General features: G+C 29.9%; 1 protein-coding gene across 1 annotated transcript in view; it reads left to right on the top strand.

Annotated features, from left to right (window-relative positions):
- LOC111621186 (multidrug resistance-associated protein 4-like) overlaps positions 1 to 19,711 on the top strand; it is a 128,857-nt gene that overhangs the window by 23,730 nt on the left and 85,416 nt on the right. The window contains exon 5 of the mRNA XM_023363267.1: positions 10,538 to 10,627. Coding sequence (XP_023219035.1) covers positions 10,538 to 10,627 — 90 coding nt within the window. The remainder of the gene's footprint in view (positions 1 to 10,537; positions 10,628 to 19,711) is intronic.

The raw sequence follows: 19,711 nt of genomic DNA, 5'->3' as shown, positions 1-19,711 counted from the left end.
ACGTCTAAAGCATTTATATCATCCTCGGATAACTATCTGAAATTATTTACAGGTAAATAAGAACTCATCACAAATCCATAGAGATTATTAGCATCTATCGAAATAATATAGTTATGACATTGATTTTTATCATTGGTTTTTGGAATTAGAGGATTATTCGCTCTGGCAAAGCTCTTTCCCCGTGATTTCACCCCTAATTCTGTGTTCAATAAAAAATACATATTAATATCTTTAAATAATTCGAATTGAATTTTTGTCATTTTTAATCCACAATTTCATGTTAAGTCTGGAGCTGTTATGAAATATACTGGATCTAAATTATATTATTTTAAACTTAATATTCTAAAATTTTGGAATATATTAGCCAGTAATAAAGTGTCAACATATTGATATAATTTTAAATAATATTTAAAATTTTTACAACGAAATTTTTTCCAAACTAATTTTGCATGATCATAATCATTATCGCTAATATTTTTTACAGATAATTCGTTATAGAAATATTTTTTTGGCGGTAAAAATTTCTTCTATAAAATATCCCCGTTTTTAAAATAGAATAGGGAAAAATTCCTTTTTTAAAATAAATTTTTATTTTCGTTGTTATAGAAAAATTGATGAAAAATAAAAAAATTATAGTTTGCATTTTTGCATTTTTTAAACTTTATGTTAAAGTAGTTAGCAAGAAATTTAAAAACTGATAACTATCTATAAATTTGAAATGACCTAAAGTAAACATTGTAAATTTTTCTGTATTTATGGGGATAAACTAAATTCTCAAAAATAGTTTAGGACAAATATTTTTGAAAATCAGATGGGAGTCATAACCTGTAAAATTATGTAGTATAATAGGAACAAATTTTTTGAATCTATAATTAAAATTACAATGGTTATGAGCTATCCTGCAATAATTACCTGTTAAGTGATCGTGATCTCTTACTCTGATATCATCATAATTAAACCCCTTCTGACATATATGACACTAATGTTCGTAATTATTGGAAATAGTATCTACATTCATTTCTACATAACTATTTATTTTATCTAATAAAATATTTATTTGATTCTGGGTATCAAATAAAAAATGCTTATCAGCATTTTTACCACAATAAAAATTAGAATACAATAAATCATCATCATTTTTTATAATAACGATAGAATAACATATAGATTTATGAATCTGAATAGTTTTAGTGAAACTAGAATTTAGGTCTACAGCAGGGGTCGGCAACCTGCGGCTTGCGAGCCACATGCGGCTCTTTGGATGTAAAGCTGCGGCTCTTTAGTTTCATATGCAAATATTATTTATTTTATCAAAAAAAAAACATTTAAAAATCGTTCTGAATCGATTAACGAGGATTAAGCACCGATTCTATCTATCAGCCACTTGTACTCGCTTTTCATCGCACCCCTCCCCCGTGACACGCGTCGTCAATGTCGTCAGTCCGTCGGAAGCTCTCGAATGACACTGTCGTCAGATGTTTCTATTATCTAATTTGTTGTGAAAATCACTACTTATATATGAATAAATAGATTAGTTTTTTTTTAATCAAAAAACTTTATTTATGCGAGTACTATTTATTGTTGGCAAGAAAAAATTTTGTAGCTCTTTAAAAACTTTGAAATTTTGTAAATTGTAATTTTGGCTCTTCTGATTCAAAAGTTTGCCGACCCCTGGTCTACAGTCTTTACACGAACTTCTAGAATCGATTCAAATTCATAATAATTTACTTTATTACAATATAATTGCTTCTCGTAATATAATAAATTACAATATAATTGCTTCTCGTAATTCGTAAATGTAGCAACTGCTCTTTCTTCAGTCAAGGTAGAAATTTTCTGATATTTATAATTAGAACATATTTTCACATGCTCGTTTAAAGTATAGCTTCTTTGAAAGCCTATAAGACAGTGCTTTACAAAATTTTCATATTCCCTATTTTTCTGACAATAGTCTGTTAAAGTTTCTAATTAGAAAATAATGGGATTTATATAATAACAAATTAATTTCTTTCTGGAATTGATATTTACTTATATAAATAGGATAAGTTATTTTTTTTTTATATTTAAATACTTGAATTTTTATACCATTATTTTTTTCGAATGACAGAATATTTTTAATATTTACTGGAAATTTTTGAGTATTTGTATTTAATTATTTCAAAAATTTACTGTACGAATAAATCGAATTTTTGATTTTAGTACTTGGATACAAACTAGCAATTATACAGTATAAAATACATTGATTATCACTACATTTAATATTCAACAAACAACGCTTATTAATTAAATGTTTTGGTGAGATGATATTACCACATTCACCACTCTCAGCCTTATAAATTCCTAAATGAATATTTAAAAATATAATTTCCTTAATTATCCACCCTGATCCGTTTTTTATAAACTGATCGATAAAGTTTAATATTGTATCAAAAGCACTTGTTAACCTTTCATCGATCATATACTGAGATAAAACATGTTCTACTTGACTGGAGAAAAACACATCCTGATTCGTAATAGTTTTATTTTCTGAATATTTTATAAATTTTATCTTTAGATTTGATATAAATTTCATCCTCGAAATTAAATCATCATTAGTCAAAATATTATAAATAGTATGTCTAATATTTTCAAATAAAATACTAGTATCTGTATAATTAGAGATAAATGCTTTATAACTTCTGACATACCCTTTGAAAGCTTTTTCTCTTAATACAAATGTGAAAACCATTTTTAAAATCGTATTTAGAATATCATCACACAAATTTTATATACTTTAAAAAACTGTTATATTATAGAAAAATTATATGATAAAACATTATACCATACTATAAAACATTATACAATCAATAATTTTGTATAGAAAAACCATTATATCATACGATAAGAAACATACTATTAAAATTTGGTATATTCTCCCAAATGCTGTCCCATAGCGTTGAATGCTTGTTTATACTTGCTAAAATCTTTTACGTTGATGTTATATTTGATATGCAGGTATGATCCCTCGGCTTTTGTGAGAGATACATAGAAATTTGACTGAAATTCCTGTATCTCGATTCTCTCAGATTTGCTAATCTTAACTTTAAACTTGGGAATTTTTATCTGCTTACTTTTCTTGGCCGTTAGATGCAAATCAAATCTTGTCTTTTTGTTTTCACCAGCCTCGGCTGTTTTGGGCTTGGGACGTATTTTCTTATTATTATTTTTTTCGAAAATCAAAATCAAATTCTACAATTAGTTTATAAAAAAATTATAGTCTAAATTAAGGTAGGTATTATTATTATTATTATTATTATTATTATTAAAAGAAGAGGGGAGTCCTCCAGGTATCACTCAAAGGTATAACCTGGAGGTTGGAAAAGTTCGGAAGGAAGAGGGAGAGTGATGAAGGGTAGGGGATGAGGATGGGGTAGAATGAAGAAGAGGGCTCATGACGCCTGCATCGCAAAGATTGAAATAGACAAAGTTACAAAAAATGAAAACAGCTGGAATAACATACAATAAATGATACCGTGTACAAGATTGGCGCGATTAAGTNTAAAAAAAATTATAGTCTAAATTAAGGTAGGTATTATTATTATTATTATTATTATTATTATTAAAATAAAAGTTATTTACCAACATCGGACATTATTTTTCTTTAGTGAAAGTTTTCTTTTAGTAGATAAATCGATGAGTTTTTTTTAGTAGAAAAGTCGGTCAATGAGTGAAGTTTAAGAAAAAAGTACCCAGCTTTTATCTTCAGCTACTAATCTACAAACCTTGTTAGACCCGACGGTTGAAACTAAAATTAGAGCACATCCATCTTCAAAGTAACGCTTATTGACAGATTAGTTTATTAGGTAACGAATATTAACTAGGTTAAGTCATAAGCAAATGTTTGTTTTCTTTGTCCTGTCTTCGAAGAGTTATTATCTAGGTCATGGGAACGTCTTCTAACTAGGATGCACCAGTTTTCCCGTGAGAGTCATCGACTTTGGAGAACTGATTCATTTCTTTTACTAATATCTAAAGATTATTTTTTGTTAAATCTATAAGAACTAACACAATGACGACAAAACTCTCTGAGGGAGAGGATAATATAATATTTTTTCTTGAATATAGCATGGAAAATATTGTTGTTGCCAATGAAAGAAGTGTGATAGCTGGATATAGAGCTATGATTATAGGGGTGAAGAATTATTATAAAAATAAAGGAACCCCTCTAGTCATGGCTGTTGTCCCTGAGACAGTCTATATCCCACACAGGGTTAGAGACCGTTTTCTCAGCCAGCAGCAATGGATGATGATGGCATCCACAGATCAGAGACCTGCCGCTGCTGGAGCAATTGCACCCCGAGAGGAGGAAGACGATTCCACATGCTATCACAATCTGGTGGAAGGGCCTAGCTCTCCGCTGGAACCTAGTGATAGTAGCAATGAATCATCATTCGAGGATGAGGATTCAGAGGAGAATTCTATCTCATCTGAGAATAAGAATTCTTGTTTTCTTCATCCAAGGATGATAATTTTTCTTCCTCCTCCTCAGAAGAACCACCTCCACGAAAAAGACCAAGATAGAGGCCTTGAAACAGGTGTGTATTAAATAAAACTTCTTTATGTTTTAAAAATTACGATAAGTAAAGAATCTATATATTTTATTTCGCAAAGTTTTATTTAATCTTTCAACGATAGCGGCTTTTGTATCGGAATGAGTCGAATAATGATTAATTTTAAATTTTTTAAAAAGATTTTTTACTAATCTACTATATTTTTTTTTTATCAGTTTGTAAATTTTTTGGAATGTTTCTTTTTTTAAAAATCGTTTGAAAAGCTTTAAAATTCGACTGGGGTTTTTCTATCTTTTATCGGATCTACGTAGCAATACTTAGTAAATACATCGATTACAGTTAGTAAATACTTTATTCCATTATTAAATCTAAAAAATTGTTTTAATACAACTAAATCAGCCTGCTATAAGTCGTCAGGATAAAAACTTTTAGTTTTTTTGTCGCGAATATTTAATTTTTACAGGTTTATGAAGCGTATAAGTTACTTCAGAAGACAATCATTTTTTATCAACAGATTGCGGCAAATTTTATTCTTTAACTAATTTATTCACACTACGAAAAGATGCTGGAGATTTAAGATTATAGTATATCGATCTCAAAAGTTTTTCCATTCGAGATTTTTATTTTTCTTAGATTTTTTCCACTGATGAAATAGTGACAGATTAAAATTTTTTTCGGGAGTTTCGACTGATGTTGGTTGATCGAATGTTTTTTCGGTGATGTCGCGAAACTTTTGTTTCCGATCCACTCTTTATGTTTATTTATTTTCTTTAAGCCATCAAAAAAGTCTTTAAAACCAATGGAAAATAATGCAGTTTTTCTATTTCTCACTACATACGAAACTAAGTCTACTATATGACTCCCGATAACAGGTTTTTCATCGATTGTTAATTCACCTTTAGAATTCCATCTGTAATGACTTCGATCCAAATTAGCGATTAAATGAGGTATATATGTTTGATATAATTGAGGTACCGATAAAATTATTTGTTTCATAAATTCGTCGTCATCATCATCATCAGATTTTTCTTTCGATTAAGATTCTGTTTCTTCATTTTGGTTAGATACGACTGATACTCTGACAGGTTTTTTAGGAGCATGAACGGTTCTCTGATATCTCGAAATCAATTGACTTAATAACTTGATTTTATCGTCATCAGGTAAATTTGTACTCTCGAGTAATTCTTTGATATTATAACCAATTCTTATTTCATGCTTTTCATAACTCATCAGTAATTCGGAAGGAACTAAAGCCATCTGCTTCGCCATTAGATTCTTTCTCCTATTACTTTACCGATTAACTCTCCTGCCATAGACAATAACCAGTAGAAGAGGAAGGAATCCACCAGATTTATTAACCAAAATTTTTTTCTTGATATTTAAAGGAATGTGTTTTTCGCTAAATTTCCTGATAATTTTTTAATATTTTAGTAATTTACAAACATCAGCAGATATATTTCCTCTCTACAAATTAACACATATTTTGCACAGAACTTTAACATGATTTGAAGTAGCTTCTGTCAATATCGCTGATCGTTGGGAAGGAGTAGTCTTCGCTAAAAGTGCTAGCATATGATAATTTTTTTTTACATTTCTCATTTTACCAGTAAGTAAATCCAAAAAGTACTTTGTTTATCAGGAAAACAAGAATCATTCACAAAAAATTTCTTATCTGTTTTAGGATGAAAATCTAATAACAAATAACCAAATTTCTTTTCTGTCTCTTTTTTATATGCATCCATAAAAAATTAAGTTTTCCCGCCATAGCTTGACGACCTAAAAATTCACCTGACTCTAATCACAATTATTTTAAAATAATATCAAATAATATGTATTTAAACTTATATCTCTCATAATCTTATTTTTTGGGAAACAAATTTTGCATTATTAACCCTGCGTCAGTGCACTGAGTTTTTTTCCAGCATTAGTGCAGTGGGGCGTTTGTTTACCCCGACATTTTTTTGGGTCCATAAACCATGTAAGTAAAAATTCATAAAGATTTACTCATTTATTTGGTAAAGTCATGTGTCATTATACATATGATTATATTCAGGTATGATTACATATTATATTAGTACATAAATCTACGAAAATAAAAAACAACATTTATCAAAACTCATTACATTAGATCTTATTATTAAACCAATAGTAAAAATCTAAATTGTTTTTTAAGCATTTTTGTCACTCTGATTCAATAGCTGACATTGTACTTTGGCACTCAGTGCAAATGACAAGCAACTTGCTATGTTTGGTATTTTCTCAATGTGTTTATGAAAGTCAGCCATTTTGAATTAAAATAAACTTAAATTATTTTTATTCACATTGATTATTATATCTATATTATAAATAATAAATGTGGTCACATTATAGTTATTTTTAAAATAAAAAAAACTAAATAAATATTTGTAAAATTTAAAAAAAACGTAATTAATACTGTGGGGTGTTTGGACACCCTACTGAAAACTGTTGTTTTTCTCTTACTGGAATTTCTGCAGCATCGTAGTAATTTCTGAGCATGCTCTATACATAAAATCATGAAGCTACTGAAGAGGACACAAATATTTCTTGCGAAATCTATGAATAGTGCAACTTTTAAAACATTGGGGGTGGCGAAACACCCCACTGCACTAGCCCAGGGTTAAAATCACACTTACATTACAGTGATGTAAGTGTGAATATGATCTGATGCACGAACTGTCTCCAAAAACAGCATTTTTGGAGACAGTTCGTGCATTAGATCATCGATTATTATCAAATCCCATCCTTGAACAGATTCGGGTAAGCCATACATAAATGTAATATCCTTTTTTGAAAAAAAAAAATTATACAGAGTAACACCATAAAATCTTTTTCGGAGGATTTTCATATATTTTGTTGTTAATCATTTTTTTCACCGATGTGTTTTTTCCAGATTGGGAAGGTCCAGCAATTACACAAGTACTGGGATGTTTGAAATACATATAAATCAACCTTGTCAACCTTAGAAAATTTCGAAAATTTATAATATTTCATTCCTGGACTTATCTCTGTAAACACTACTAAAGTTTTCTTATTATTTTCTAAACATATTTCTCTCATGTCTTCTGCACACTGTTCGAAATAACTGTATAATCCATTATATACATTGTTAATTCCTCCATCCTTGCCAACAATTATAAAACTGTATTTTCCTTTTTCTTATTAAATATATTTGACTTTGAAATAGCAAAGGATAGATGGAAAATTATCGGGAACATCAAACGAAAAATTTTTTACCGCAGAAACGCAAGCATCCAAAGTACAGTACAGAATTGTAGAAGATGAGTATATTTTATAGTCTCTGTATGTAACCAAAAAACAGTACATCCCCATGATCGCAGCTTAAATATAAAACTAATTCTCTTTAAAAAAGTAACTTATATAAAATACTAACCAATCATATCTTTTTTAAAAACTAACAGCCAATCATATTTTTCTTTAAGAACAAATCGTTTTTTTAAACTCAAATCATATATTATCTGCAGATAAAAAAAACTCACATTGTGAAGCAAACATGTTGTTATCCGTTTGGACAAAGCACTTAATGCAGGTCCACAGGAGTTAGTTCAGGGTACGAACTTGTACAGCAGAGGGCGCGAGTTCCGAATCAAATTTTTTAAAAGTTGTGTTATCGTTTTAATTCGATTTTGTATTATTAATTTATATTAAATTCTTATACAAATTAAATATAATCTATACTGTATCGATCTTTATTTGGATATTATTCAAAAAGATTTTTTTAAAGTTGTGTTATATAATTTATATACTAATTAATACTAATTAATTTTGTACCCCAGAATGTATCAAACGCATACTACTACTAATTATTTCTGCTATCACTCAACAAAAGGAGTAAATGTAATTGATTTTGTGATAGTATCACAAAATACGGTATATATTTTAGTGTTGTAATTAATTTAAATGTTTTAGCAGAGAGTAGCTTAGATTATTTACAAGTTTTACTAACAGTTATCTAATTGGTATCAATTTGCATTTTTAACAGACAACTTTTAAGTAAACGTGCAATGTACACATATGAAATTAAATCTTAATTATCTGTTAGATTAGGTAATGTCCTATCAAATTAGTATGGAAGAACTCTTACACTTGATGATCTAGTAGAAGGTAGAGCTTAAGCTGCGATGTCTTCTTTGAACTTAATTTATGACGTTAATCCTGTACCAGGTAAAACACATGCAACAAATAAATGTATAATAATGAGTATCACATCTTGGGGAAAGATTTGTGGAAATTGTTTAAGAAGGTTACAACGTCATATACAAATGAATATTATGTTTTATATAATATTATTTAAAAGACTGCAGACATTTATGTCAAAAAAAAGAAATAATTTTATTTTTGAAAACATAAATAGAAGACTGGTGACATGTAACAATTCTAAAACATTTTGGCAAACAATCAACTAGTTTGGAGGTAGAAGATTATAGTTCAAAAAATACTTTGGAAAGATAGCTAAATTCTTGAACAGTTAAATTTTCTAAAGGTCATTTTGTCTTGAATAATGGTCAATTGTCAACGGATATATATAAAGTGCTTTCTCGGACTTTACAATGGAAGTGATAATAACAGCAATTAATCAATTAAGCAACATTCAATAGTTATTTCAATTAATAGGTTTTATGATATATACGTTTAATTAAATAAATAGGAGGACAGAAATGGCAATATAAATTAAAAATATTGTTAAATATTTAAAACTATATGGAAAACTATTACACGCTCCGCTTTAACAGTCACATGCAGATGTGGGAGTTATCTTGTGACCCCATCTCATATCTTTATTTATATTATAGACAAATATTAATTTTGGAATTTGAATTTTATTTTACTATTATTCCTTACGGTTTGTAGAAACTTTGGAGTATATTTGACAAAAATTCAGAAATTATAGTGGTTCCTATAAAAAAAATATCTGATGCTGCATGATGTATTGTTGCTTCAGTGTGAATTTTATATTATTTTGATTTGAGGAATTGCAGTCCTCACTATAGTAGAAGCTATAAAGTGTATGTAGTGTATTTATTAAATGTATTTAATAGTGTATTTATTAAGGTAGAAGGCAAAGGTTATTAATTATTATTACAATTTTAAAAAATTAAGTGTAGATACAATTGATACACTTGACAAATGTACAAGAACATACAGCTGTCGGCATGGTACAAAATGGCCATTGGCTATTTTTTTTATTTGATCGATCTAGTCGCTAATAATTCGTATGTGGTATATTGTGAGGAAAATGAAACGTTGGCCAAAAAATTTTCAAAACATGCATAAGGTCAAAAGATTTTTTGAAGAATCTAGGCAAATTATTATGCGAGATCAACATGAAATATAGATTGAACATTCCCAAGGTTTACATAGCAATTCTGTATTAAAACAAAAATTATTTGGCTTTGAATGCAATCAAGTGAGAGTAATTTCAAGAGAAACAGTTCAAACGGAATAAAAAGGAATAGCAACAAGGAATGCTATTAAAAGTATTTTTGAAAAAAAAAATGCTTTTTATGTCAAAGAATAAAAGACAAAAAATACATAAAATCTTGTAAAAAGTGCCTGAAACACATTTGCCATAGACACACAACGAATGAAAAACAAATTTCTCAGAACAAGTACTAAGTGCAATTAATTTAATTTTATAACTATTATTTTTAGCAATAAAAATTGTTTTGAGTGCTAGAAGTTGAGGTATTTTAAAAATCCAAATTTATAGAAACAAATATCTCAATAAAAAATATATCAGTTTCTAAATTTAATCCATTACTTAAATACATTCTTGCGTAATAAAATTAATTTTGTCAAATTGCGTGAGTAAACAAGTATTAAAAAAGTTAATTTATTAGTTTCTTTACAGAATTTACTGATAATTATACTTGTATTTTTATAAATTATATATAATATCTTATATAATTTTGGGAAAATATTATTTTATATGAAACCTTCATATGCAGGCAATTAGGTTAAGTTCTTCTTCTCTGGAAAAATCAAATGTGGGACAAATGGTAAATCTTCTAGCTAACGACGTCGGCAAATTCCAGAACGTAAGTTGAAAATAATTTTTTAAACAGTAATACATTTAATGTACATACGTAAACCAATATATTTTGTGTATTTATTATAATGGCTGAATCAGTATTAACAACTTTAGAATAACAAACAAAGGTAATTCTGACAAGAGAAAGTGCAATGAAGCATGATCAGTCAGATCTCTTTTAAAGCAACACTGATTATTTCAAAATGAAATTAAATGGAAACAGTTTGTAAGAATTGTCTGCTGAGTGAACGACAAATCGATTTGATGACAATCATGGTTTGATAGGCTTTTCTCATATAATCGTTTAATATAATATTTTTACTGTTTTAATGATTTTATGTGGCTTTAATTAATTTACGGAACAACAAAATATTATATTTTATGCATAATTCAATAAAAAAATTTTGTATACCCTACTTTTCAGAATCGTTCATATTCAATGTTTTATTTTTTTAGTCTTAATTTAAATTCTCTTACATGATGGCAAATCAAAAGTCAGAATTATTAGAAAATGCAGGCTTTCCGTATATTTTTCTACTTTCGCTAAATTCCTAATTTGTATTGTTTTCAAATATTGCAGACAATACTATATAGTCTGTACCCGTGGATACTGCTGTTAGTCTCAGAATTAGGTATGCCTTATTTAGTCTAAAGGTAATTTCATGTATCTATAGCTCTTCGGGTTGATTGTATAGCCTGCAGAAACGTTAGTGTGCTGGAATGATTGCATATTTCAGCTACTTTTTATTTCTTACAAGTATATGTATCTAGTCAAATAAGAGTTCATATAATTGGCAATTCATTATCCCATACGAAAACTTAAAAAAAATTCTTTTGAATGTCAATTTTTTTAAAAAGTTATTTTTTTAAAAATGATGAAACATCATAGGTTAGATCCGAAGAAGTTAACCGACGTTTTTTGTCTGGACCACATTTTACCAGAGACAAAAACTTCTGAGTGTTATCTTCGTTATTCTTTATTCACTATGCTTTTCAGGGGCAATATTTTGTGTATCTTGCACCCCTGATCATGTGTTACATTTCTATAAATTGGTAAAAATCCGATTATTACATTGATTATTACGGTTAAGTTACAATTTTACAATTTACTATTTACAACAATTATTATATTTTTCGTTAATTGGAAATCTAAATATATAAAATTGCTTTTCCTGACTGAGTGACTAAATGAATGACTCACTGACTGATTCATCATCGCCCAGAGCAAACCGCTTAACCTAAAGAGGTGAAATTTGGTACACAGTTAGGGTACGTCATAAAAACGCACATTAAGAAGGAATTTTTCGAAATCTTCCCACGGGGGGAGAGGGAAAGCATCAAGGCTTAACCGGAAGAATGGCTTCTACTATTTTAAATGCGATTTTTTGTTACGTTTAGTCTTCTTTAAGTACTTAAGTGCATTAAGTTAATAACCTTTCAGACATTGTTATAAATATTTATATATATTTCGATTTTTTAATCAAATGTTCGAACCTTTATAAATTCGAATTTGTTATTGTATATTGGTTCGATTATAGAACGAGTGTAAACGTTCCAGAAAATTGATCAAATTGAAAATAGTTCGTTTGATTTTCAGCAATTCTCATCATTTTCGGCAGTAGGTGTTATATAACAATTACTACGGTTGTTGAAATACTGAATATAAATGGGGTTTGCTTGCAAAACCTCCACGGGCGAAGTCGCGGATAACAGCTAGTATTTACATAATTGTGGACTAACCTGTTTTATGTTTAGACATACAGCTACACGGTGTTGATGTTGTATCCCCTTAGACATTTTTAACTGTCTTTCTTTTTTCTGTTTTCCTTGCTCTTTGTCCCCTCCCATTTCCTCCCACACGTCGTTAACCTCCGAGCTATTATTTAGGTTTATGGTTTTGTTTTCATAAACAATTGCGAAGTGCCCTTTGAATTTTCGTAGATAACTGTTTTTTCCTGTGGATTATTTTTACAAATTTTTTATTGATTGTGCATCCAAATCTGTCACAGTGATTTGTCCATGGTGACTGGTTATAATTAAGTCAAATTGCTGCTTCATGTTCTTTTATTCGTTATTTTTAATCTTATTGGTATGAATGTTGTTTTTAATTCTATTTTTGAATTTGGCTGCTAGTGTAACACCATGCTTTCTGAAAACTTTTCTATATTTTTCGAATGTTTTTTTAATATAGGGAATGATTTATATGTAGTATTTTCATTTTTATATTTAACATTGAAACTGTTTTTTATATATGCAGTTGTCCACTTTTTTAGTAATCTGTTTGGATAGTCGTTCAAAATAAAAGTATTTATTAACTTATTTTTTGTTTTTCTTTTTCTTCTACCTTAGATGTTCTGTTCCATATCTTTGCAAGTGCTTTTATAAAATTATTTATTTTTATTGTTATAGGACTATACGATTTATAATTAAGAATTTTTTTACAATGCTGNTTAAGAATTTTATTTACATTGCTGCGTTTATTGTAAAGTTTTATATCGAGAGTGTTTTTCCCGGTATAAAGTTATGTCTAGATAATTAATTTTATTTTTATTTTCTATTACACTTCCATTGAACTTTAGTATGGTAAATAAAATTTTTGAGATAAGGGGTAGGAGAAAGAAAATTCAACTTTCTTTGGTTGGTAAGTGTGTTACAGCGGTTTTCTTTTAAGTTTAAAGAAAATTTTTCTTTTATAAGATTTTTTTATTAAATTTAAGAATTTACACAATTTCAACAAAATAAAGAAAAAATAAAAAGGACACCCTAAATTTCACACGATTGTTTACATTCGATTTCCGAGATCATTGCTGAGGGGGTGAGATATTTCTAGACAATTTACAAGTAGACTGTTTTCAGAAGTCGCTGATTGGTTACTAAACGTTTTCACGTTTAGTAACCAATCAGCGACAGTAACCAAAAACTTAACTTGCATCGCCTAATATACAATTAATAATGGAAAATAATTATAAAAGTGACAAATAAAAATTATATTATAAAAATAAAATAATAATTAAAATAATTAAAAATTAATTAGACATCACTTTTGAAAACAATATTATAACAAAAACCAAACAAAGTAAAAAATTTAAATAAATAACGATATTATAGGGTTTAATAGATACTGCGCAACAAATTAAACACGATAAAGGTATTGCGACACTCACTATCGGCAACGGCAATGATTTAATTGGTGTTTTTTTACTTACATCGTGAGTTGCCTGCGTCTATCAGACTCAAAGTATTTTTTTTCTCAAAAATGAGCGTTGCTATGCAAAAGGTTTTAACAGCATGTTGATTGGGATAGAAAGGTAGAGAAATACTAATTTTTTCAGATTTAAAAAAATGTTTAATATAAAAAAATGTCAATTAAAGTTCGCGCTGGATCTGACAGACCCATGCGACTCACCTAGAGCTAATTAGCATGAACTTGAAGTTGCTTTTTGTTTGGAAGTTTTCGATAAATATGACGGGACTGGGTTTGGTTACAATTCGGAATGGTACTGAACATCTCTGTTCGAGTTTTCTTTTAACACTTGAGGAACAACTACTTCATTAAGGCAAGCACAATCTCCATCTTGAAATGTGAGTAGAGTATGGATTCTAAGATGTTGATTTTGGCATTCTTTAGCAACTTGTTTTGCATGTTCTTGTGCTATCTGATGTCTGATAGCCATTCGAAGGTGTAGTTCTGATGCGAAATTATCACTTATATCGTATTCGGTCCGAGTTTAATGAGTGACAAGTACAAAATGGTAAGTTGGATCTCGTCCATATAGTAAGAAAAACGGACTAGCGTTCATAGAGACGTGAACAGCCGTATTATAGAAAAATAGTGCATAAGGGATCCATTTGTTTCAGTCTCGTTGATCTTTTCAACATAGTGCAATCTAATGTCGATGAGAGTTTTATTAAATCTCTGAAATATTTCATTACATGCAGGATAATATGCTGTCATGAGCAGTCTTTTAATGTGGAGTAGTTTATATACCTCCTTGAACTTTTTAGATAGTAAGTTTTGAGCACGATCTGTAAGCAGTTGATACGTGTAGAGTGTCTTAAAACAATGTTGATAACAAAAGCCTTAGCTATGATTTTACTATGAATGTTAGGTTAGGATATAGCTTCGGTATATCGACAAAATTGGTCTATAATGACTAATATGTACTAATTTCCATTCATTGTGATGGGTAAAGGATCTATGATATCCATAGCAGTTCATTCAAATAAGTACGTCAAGGAAGATAATAGTCATATGTCAGCTTCTTTTCGTTTTTCTTTTCTTTTTTGTAAAGCACATCGTTGACAGCCTTGACAATAGGTTTTTATATCTTTGTTAATTTAATTGTTTGGCAATAATATAGTGATCGAAATTTTTGTTGCATCTTTTGTACTCCTAGATGACTTCCAATAGGGGTATCATGATAAATATGTGAGATAAACAGGGTGTCCAGGGTTAATCCTGTCTTACCAATTATTCTACTTAGATCGTGAGATCTGATCTCTAACATCAATGGATGATGTCCTAAGGTTTAAGTCCAGACGTTTGTGAGATCCCCTGAAAGTTGTTTTTCCTGACACTAGTTAATCTATTTAATTTGCAGATTAACACGCGAAAACGACGAATATCGAGCTGGAGGGACATAAGTACGTGGAGTGGACATAGGCATAGATTTTAGTCATTGAAGAGGCAATATTTTAAATAACAAAACAAAAATATGTAATGAAACGAAATTAAAATAAATCAAGATTACAGTTTATGAATCTTCCTAACACACAAGAGACAGAGAGATTACAATGGTTGTAGTTTATACTACCTCACCAGGTTCTCGGCATTCTTGTTATATACGATGTCTTCTTGTCGGGATTGTCAAAATATTTCGTTGTATAGTCGACAACTTTATCATATTGTTCTTTTTATATCTTCATATGGAGAAGTGTTGACGGCTCGTAAAACATACGGCTTCTGGTTGGAAGAAAGGATGTCCTCTCTCTGAAAATTCAAGCGTTGGCCTTAGGAGAGTAAGTGGTATACATCTGGTCACATCGAGATGTTTTGGCGCACTCCCGATTATTGGCATTAGGTTTTGGGAGACTCGTATCTTATCGCATCATTAGGCTTTGGGAGAATACATCTTACATGTAGAAGTTCTGGAGTACTCATAATTATAGGCGTTAGCCTTTGGAGAATCAAATGGAATATGCCCTCTTACATTGAGAGGTTCTGAAGCATTCCCCGAATAATGGGAAAGAATCGTTACATTTTAAAGTTCTCCTGCAATTAGCGTGTAAAATTTTTAACACGTCAACAAGATGAGTGGGGACATTTAGAGGGGTTGACTCTCAGTTTGCTAACTAAATTTTTGACAAATAAGGGAAAAAAGAAAGGATGTTCAGTTTCTGTTCTTGTGAAAATAAGGCTTTTTCTTTCAAAATCATAAAATTTTACATTCAATATTATTGTTTTGGTTATAATTGATTTAAACAGAAAAGACGTATTCGAATTTTCACAAATATTTAATATAGGGGAGATCGGGGTAACTTCGGCATGCGGGGCAAGTTTGTCAAGCGCTTTTTTCAAAAACAAATTAAAAGGAGACTTTGGGTTATAGGTTAGGCAGTTGAGTTTTATTGGTGGCTTGTTGGGTGTAGTGTTTTTATTGTTTTCCAACAAGCGTAGTTGAATTATCAAGCAAATTTTCATTTTCGTTCAATTCTATATAATATTTTGCTTCCATTTATATAGAATTAGCATGTTTTGTTATAATTCCATGATAACGACAGTTACTTTTCCTGTTAGAAGGATGTAACTTCAACTTATTCACGTAGCCAGATCGTGGCTTGGCATTCTGTTCTCAGGGTTGTACTTAATGTTTCGAAATCATGACTAGCGGGGTAAGATCGGCAACATAAAGCCACATTAGAAGCAAAGGATAAAAATCAAACAGATGATAAATGAAAACATGTTTGCATTTGTTATTCATGTATATATGTCTTTGAACTTGCATTTCGTTGTAATAATATTAAATGGGTGTTGGATTTGTATTTCTTTGTTTTAATAGTGAATTCCAACTTATACATTGTTAATAACATAATTTTATATACGTGCCTATCTTGCCCCATTACTGTTGCCCCTATACCAGGGGCAACTTTAATAAAAATAATTAAAATAATTACAACTTTACAAAAAGAGAGAAGTTGCCGATCTTGCCCCTATACCCGGGGCAACTTCGTCAATTTCTCTCTTCTTGTAAAGTTGTAATTATTTTAATTATTTTTATTTCCAAACTGATTTTAACCAGTTCTATAGTAAGAAAACATTCCAATAGACAATATGCAAAGTTTTTTTCAGTTTACAGCAGTATTTATTACACAAAATTTAAGTAAAGCTTAACATGCCGATCTTGCCCCGGTCTCCCCTATATGGTAACAAGACAGAGAGTATGACTAATTGTTCTAGAGGTTTTCTTAGCTAGTAGGTTGTAAGTGATATAGGGCTCTGTCTTTGTCTAAAAAGAAGGTTCTTTCAAGTTCTCGGTCTCGAAGGGTATCATCTTCCAATTTCTAGGTAATAAACTTTTATCTTAAATCTTGTGTCTAAAATTGTCCAATTTGGGCATTAGAATAAATAAGTTCAATCTCCTCGGTTTCCATGATTTGTTGAGTAGGGATGTGACTTAGCACGTCTGCATTTTTGGACAACTTCCTGCCTTGTGGTTTACCTAGAAATCAAATTTTTGTAGGAATATAACCCATCGTGCAATTCGAGAGTTTGTGCTAGAGTCTTTGTTGCTTATCGACCATCGTAAAGGACAATGGTCAGTAATAATGGTAAATTTTCTCCCTTATACGTATGGTTTAAAGTATTTGGTGTCCCAGTCTACAACCAGACGTTCTTTCTCAGTGGTGCTATAGTTATTTTCAGGTTTTCGTACTATTCGGCTTGCATGTGTAATGGTCATTTCATTTTTATCATACTTTTGCTTAAACAAAACGCCTATAGCTTCATTTGATGGATCTGTAGCTAATATAAAAGGTTTAGAAAAAGTCTGGGGGCTTTAGGATTGAAGTGAATGAAACTATTTCCTTTAGTTTCTCGAAGTGACATTCTCGTTCCTCCTCCCATTGAAATTTAGTAACAGTTTTCAAAAAGTCTCTTAAAGGTTTCGAGATAATTAGGATTTAATTAATTAATGTGTCCCCTGTAGTATCCCATTTGTCCTATGAATGATTTAATATCGTGTTCGTTTGTCTATCTACGGAAGTTTAATACACATTTGATTATGTCTGCATCTGGTCTGATTTCTTCATCAGAAACGTCATAGACCAAAAATTTAATTTGACGTTGCAGGAAATGACATTTTCTTGGTTTCAATTTTAAGCCAGCTGCTGCAGGTCGTTGAAAGACTTGCTCTAGTTGTACCAGATGCCTTTGAAACTCAAAATTAAAGTTTAAAATGTCGTCCATATAGACGAGACAAATTTTTCCTTTTATGCCACGAAGGATAAAATCCTCAGCTCTTTGACAAGATGCTGGACTTTCGCAAAGACCCATTGGCATCTGATTCCATTGATAGTGGCCTCAGAGGAAGCTAGAAAGCGCTGAATTTTCCTTATCTCTCAAAGCTATTTGCCAATTCTCAATAAAGTGTCTATTGTTGAAAAATATTTGGTCTGTTCCATCAATTTAATTGCTTCTTGAACTATAGGGATACAGGTCTGTTTTGATGATCTCATTTAATTTCTGGTAAATAATAACTAGAAACTACGATCTCGCATCTTTTTTCTTGACCAATATTGTAGATGCCGACAATGGCGATTTAAAATGCTCAATTATTCAATTTTCTAATAATTCATCAATGATCTCATTCATTTCCTCTCGCTGACCATAGGGTATGCAATATGGAAGTTGATATATGAGTGAAGAGTAGTAGTAGTAGTTTGAGTAGCACTAAACACAAATTAATTTCAGATGTCGATTAAATTTAAATTCCAAACAAAAATTTGTTGAATGGAATTATTTCAGCCCACAAAATTAATTTTTCGATCACAAATCTTAATTTTATTTTAACAATAAGGCATAGATTTTGTATTAATTACTAAATTGTTTTTATGAATTTGAATTAAATTNTTTCCCGGGATATTTCCCGGGTTAAAAAATCAACCGGGATCCCGGGATCCCGGGATCCCGGAATCCCGTTTGAGAAACCCTAGTCGGCATCTACAATCCCTTTTTGTTTAAATACAGAAGAGTTTCGAAAACTCAGCTTAATGTGTACTGAAGGGTGGCGAGTTTGCGAAAATGCCGAAATATCAGGGTTGAGGTTAAAAAACAATAAGTAAGACTGTTTCCTTAGAAAACACTGTACTATACTTGTATGTATTTTTACTTGAGAATACAACAGAGAATAAACTGCCCAAATACCCTTAAACAAAAAAAGTATGTACTTTATGAAAACATACCTTTACTACATGAAAATGAAAATTAGTGAATACACAGTGTACAGTGATTTATTTAATAAGACAGACCTCAAAACATGAGACAGAAAGCTGTCCAGTGTTGCCGCGATGAAATTTCAAAACGTACTGAAGCGCCTTCAAAAAATGTACTATTTTCCTTCAAAATGTACTAGATATATGAATACTTTCTTTACGTGCCTACATATATATAGGCACGTAATTTATATATATATATAGTTTACTGTCAAATAATTTAATTTTAAATCTTATGTTTTGAATTTTTTGAAAGCTATTTAAAATTAAAAATATATCTATAATTCTATTACTTATTATAAAATGAGCATTACATTGACAACATTTATTAATAATACTATTGAATTTCATCTTAATTTTATAACCGATCGTGCTTTGAAAAATAATTATAAATTTGTTATATTATATTATTTTATTCTTTATTATACTTTAAATTATTTTGATGTTATTGCATCACTTTACAAAGTGGTATATACGTAATTGCATCAGTTTTAGTACCTATTTAATTAATTTCAATCATGACAGCAAAAGATAAGGATGCTTGTTTCTTTTAAACTATTTGATGAAAACGTTACATAAAATTGGGGTTGCATAATCATCC

Source organism: Centruroides sculpturatus, unplaced genomic scaffold, assembly GCF_000671375.1.
Source record: "Centruroides sculpturatus isolate CEXI.00-Female unplaced genomic scaffold, Cexi_2.0 scaffold132, whole genome shotgun sequence".
NCBI classification, from domain to species: domain Eukaryota; kingdom Metazoa; phylum Arthropoda; class Arachnida; order Scorpiones; family Buthidae; genus Centruroides; species Centruroides sculpturatus.
Note: the sequence above shows the minus strand (reverse complement) of the source record. Positions and strands in the feature narration are given on the sequence as shown.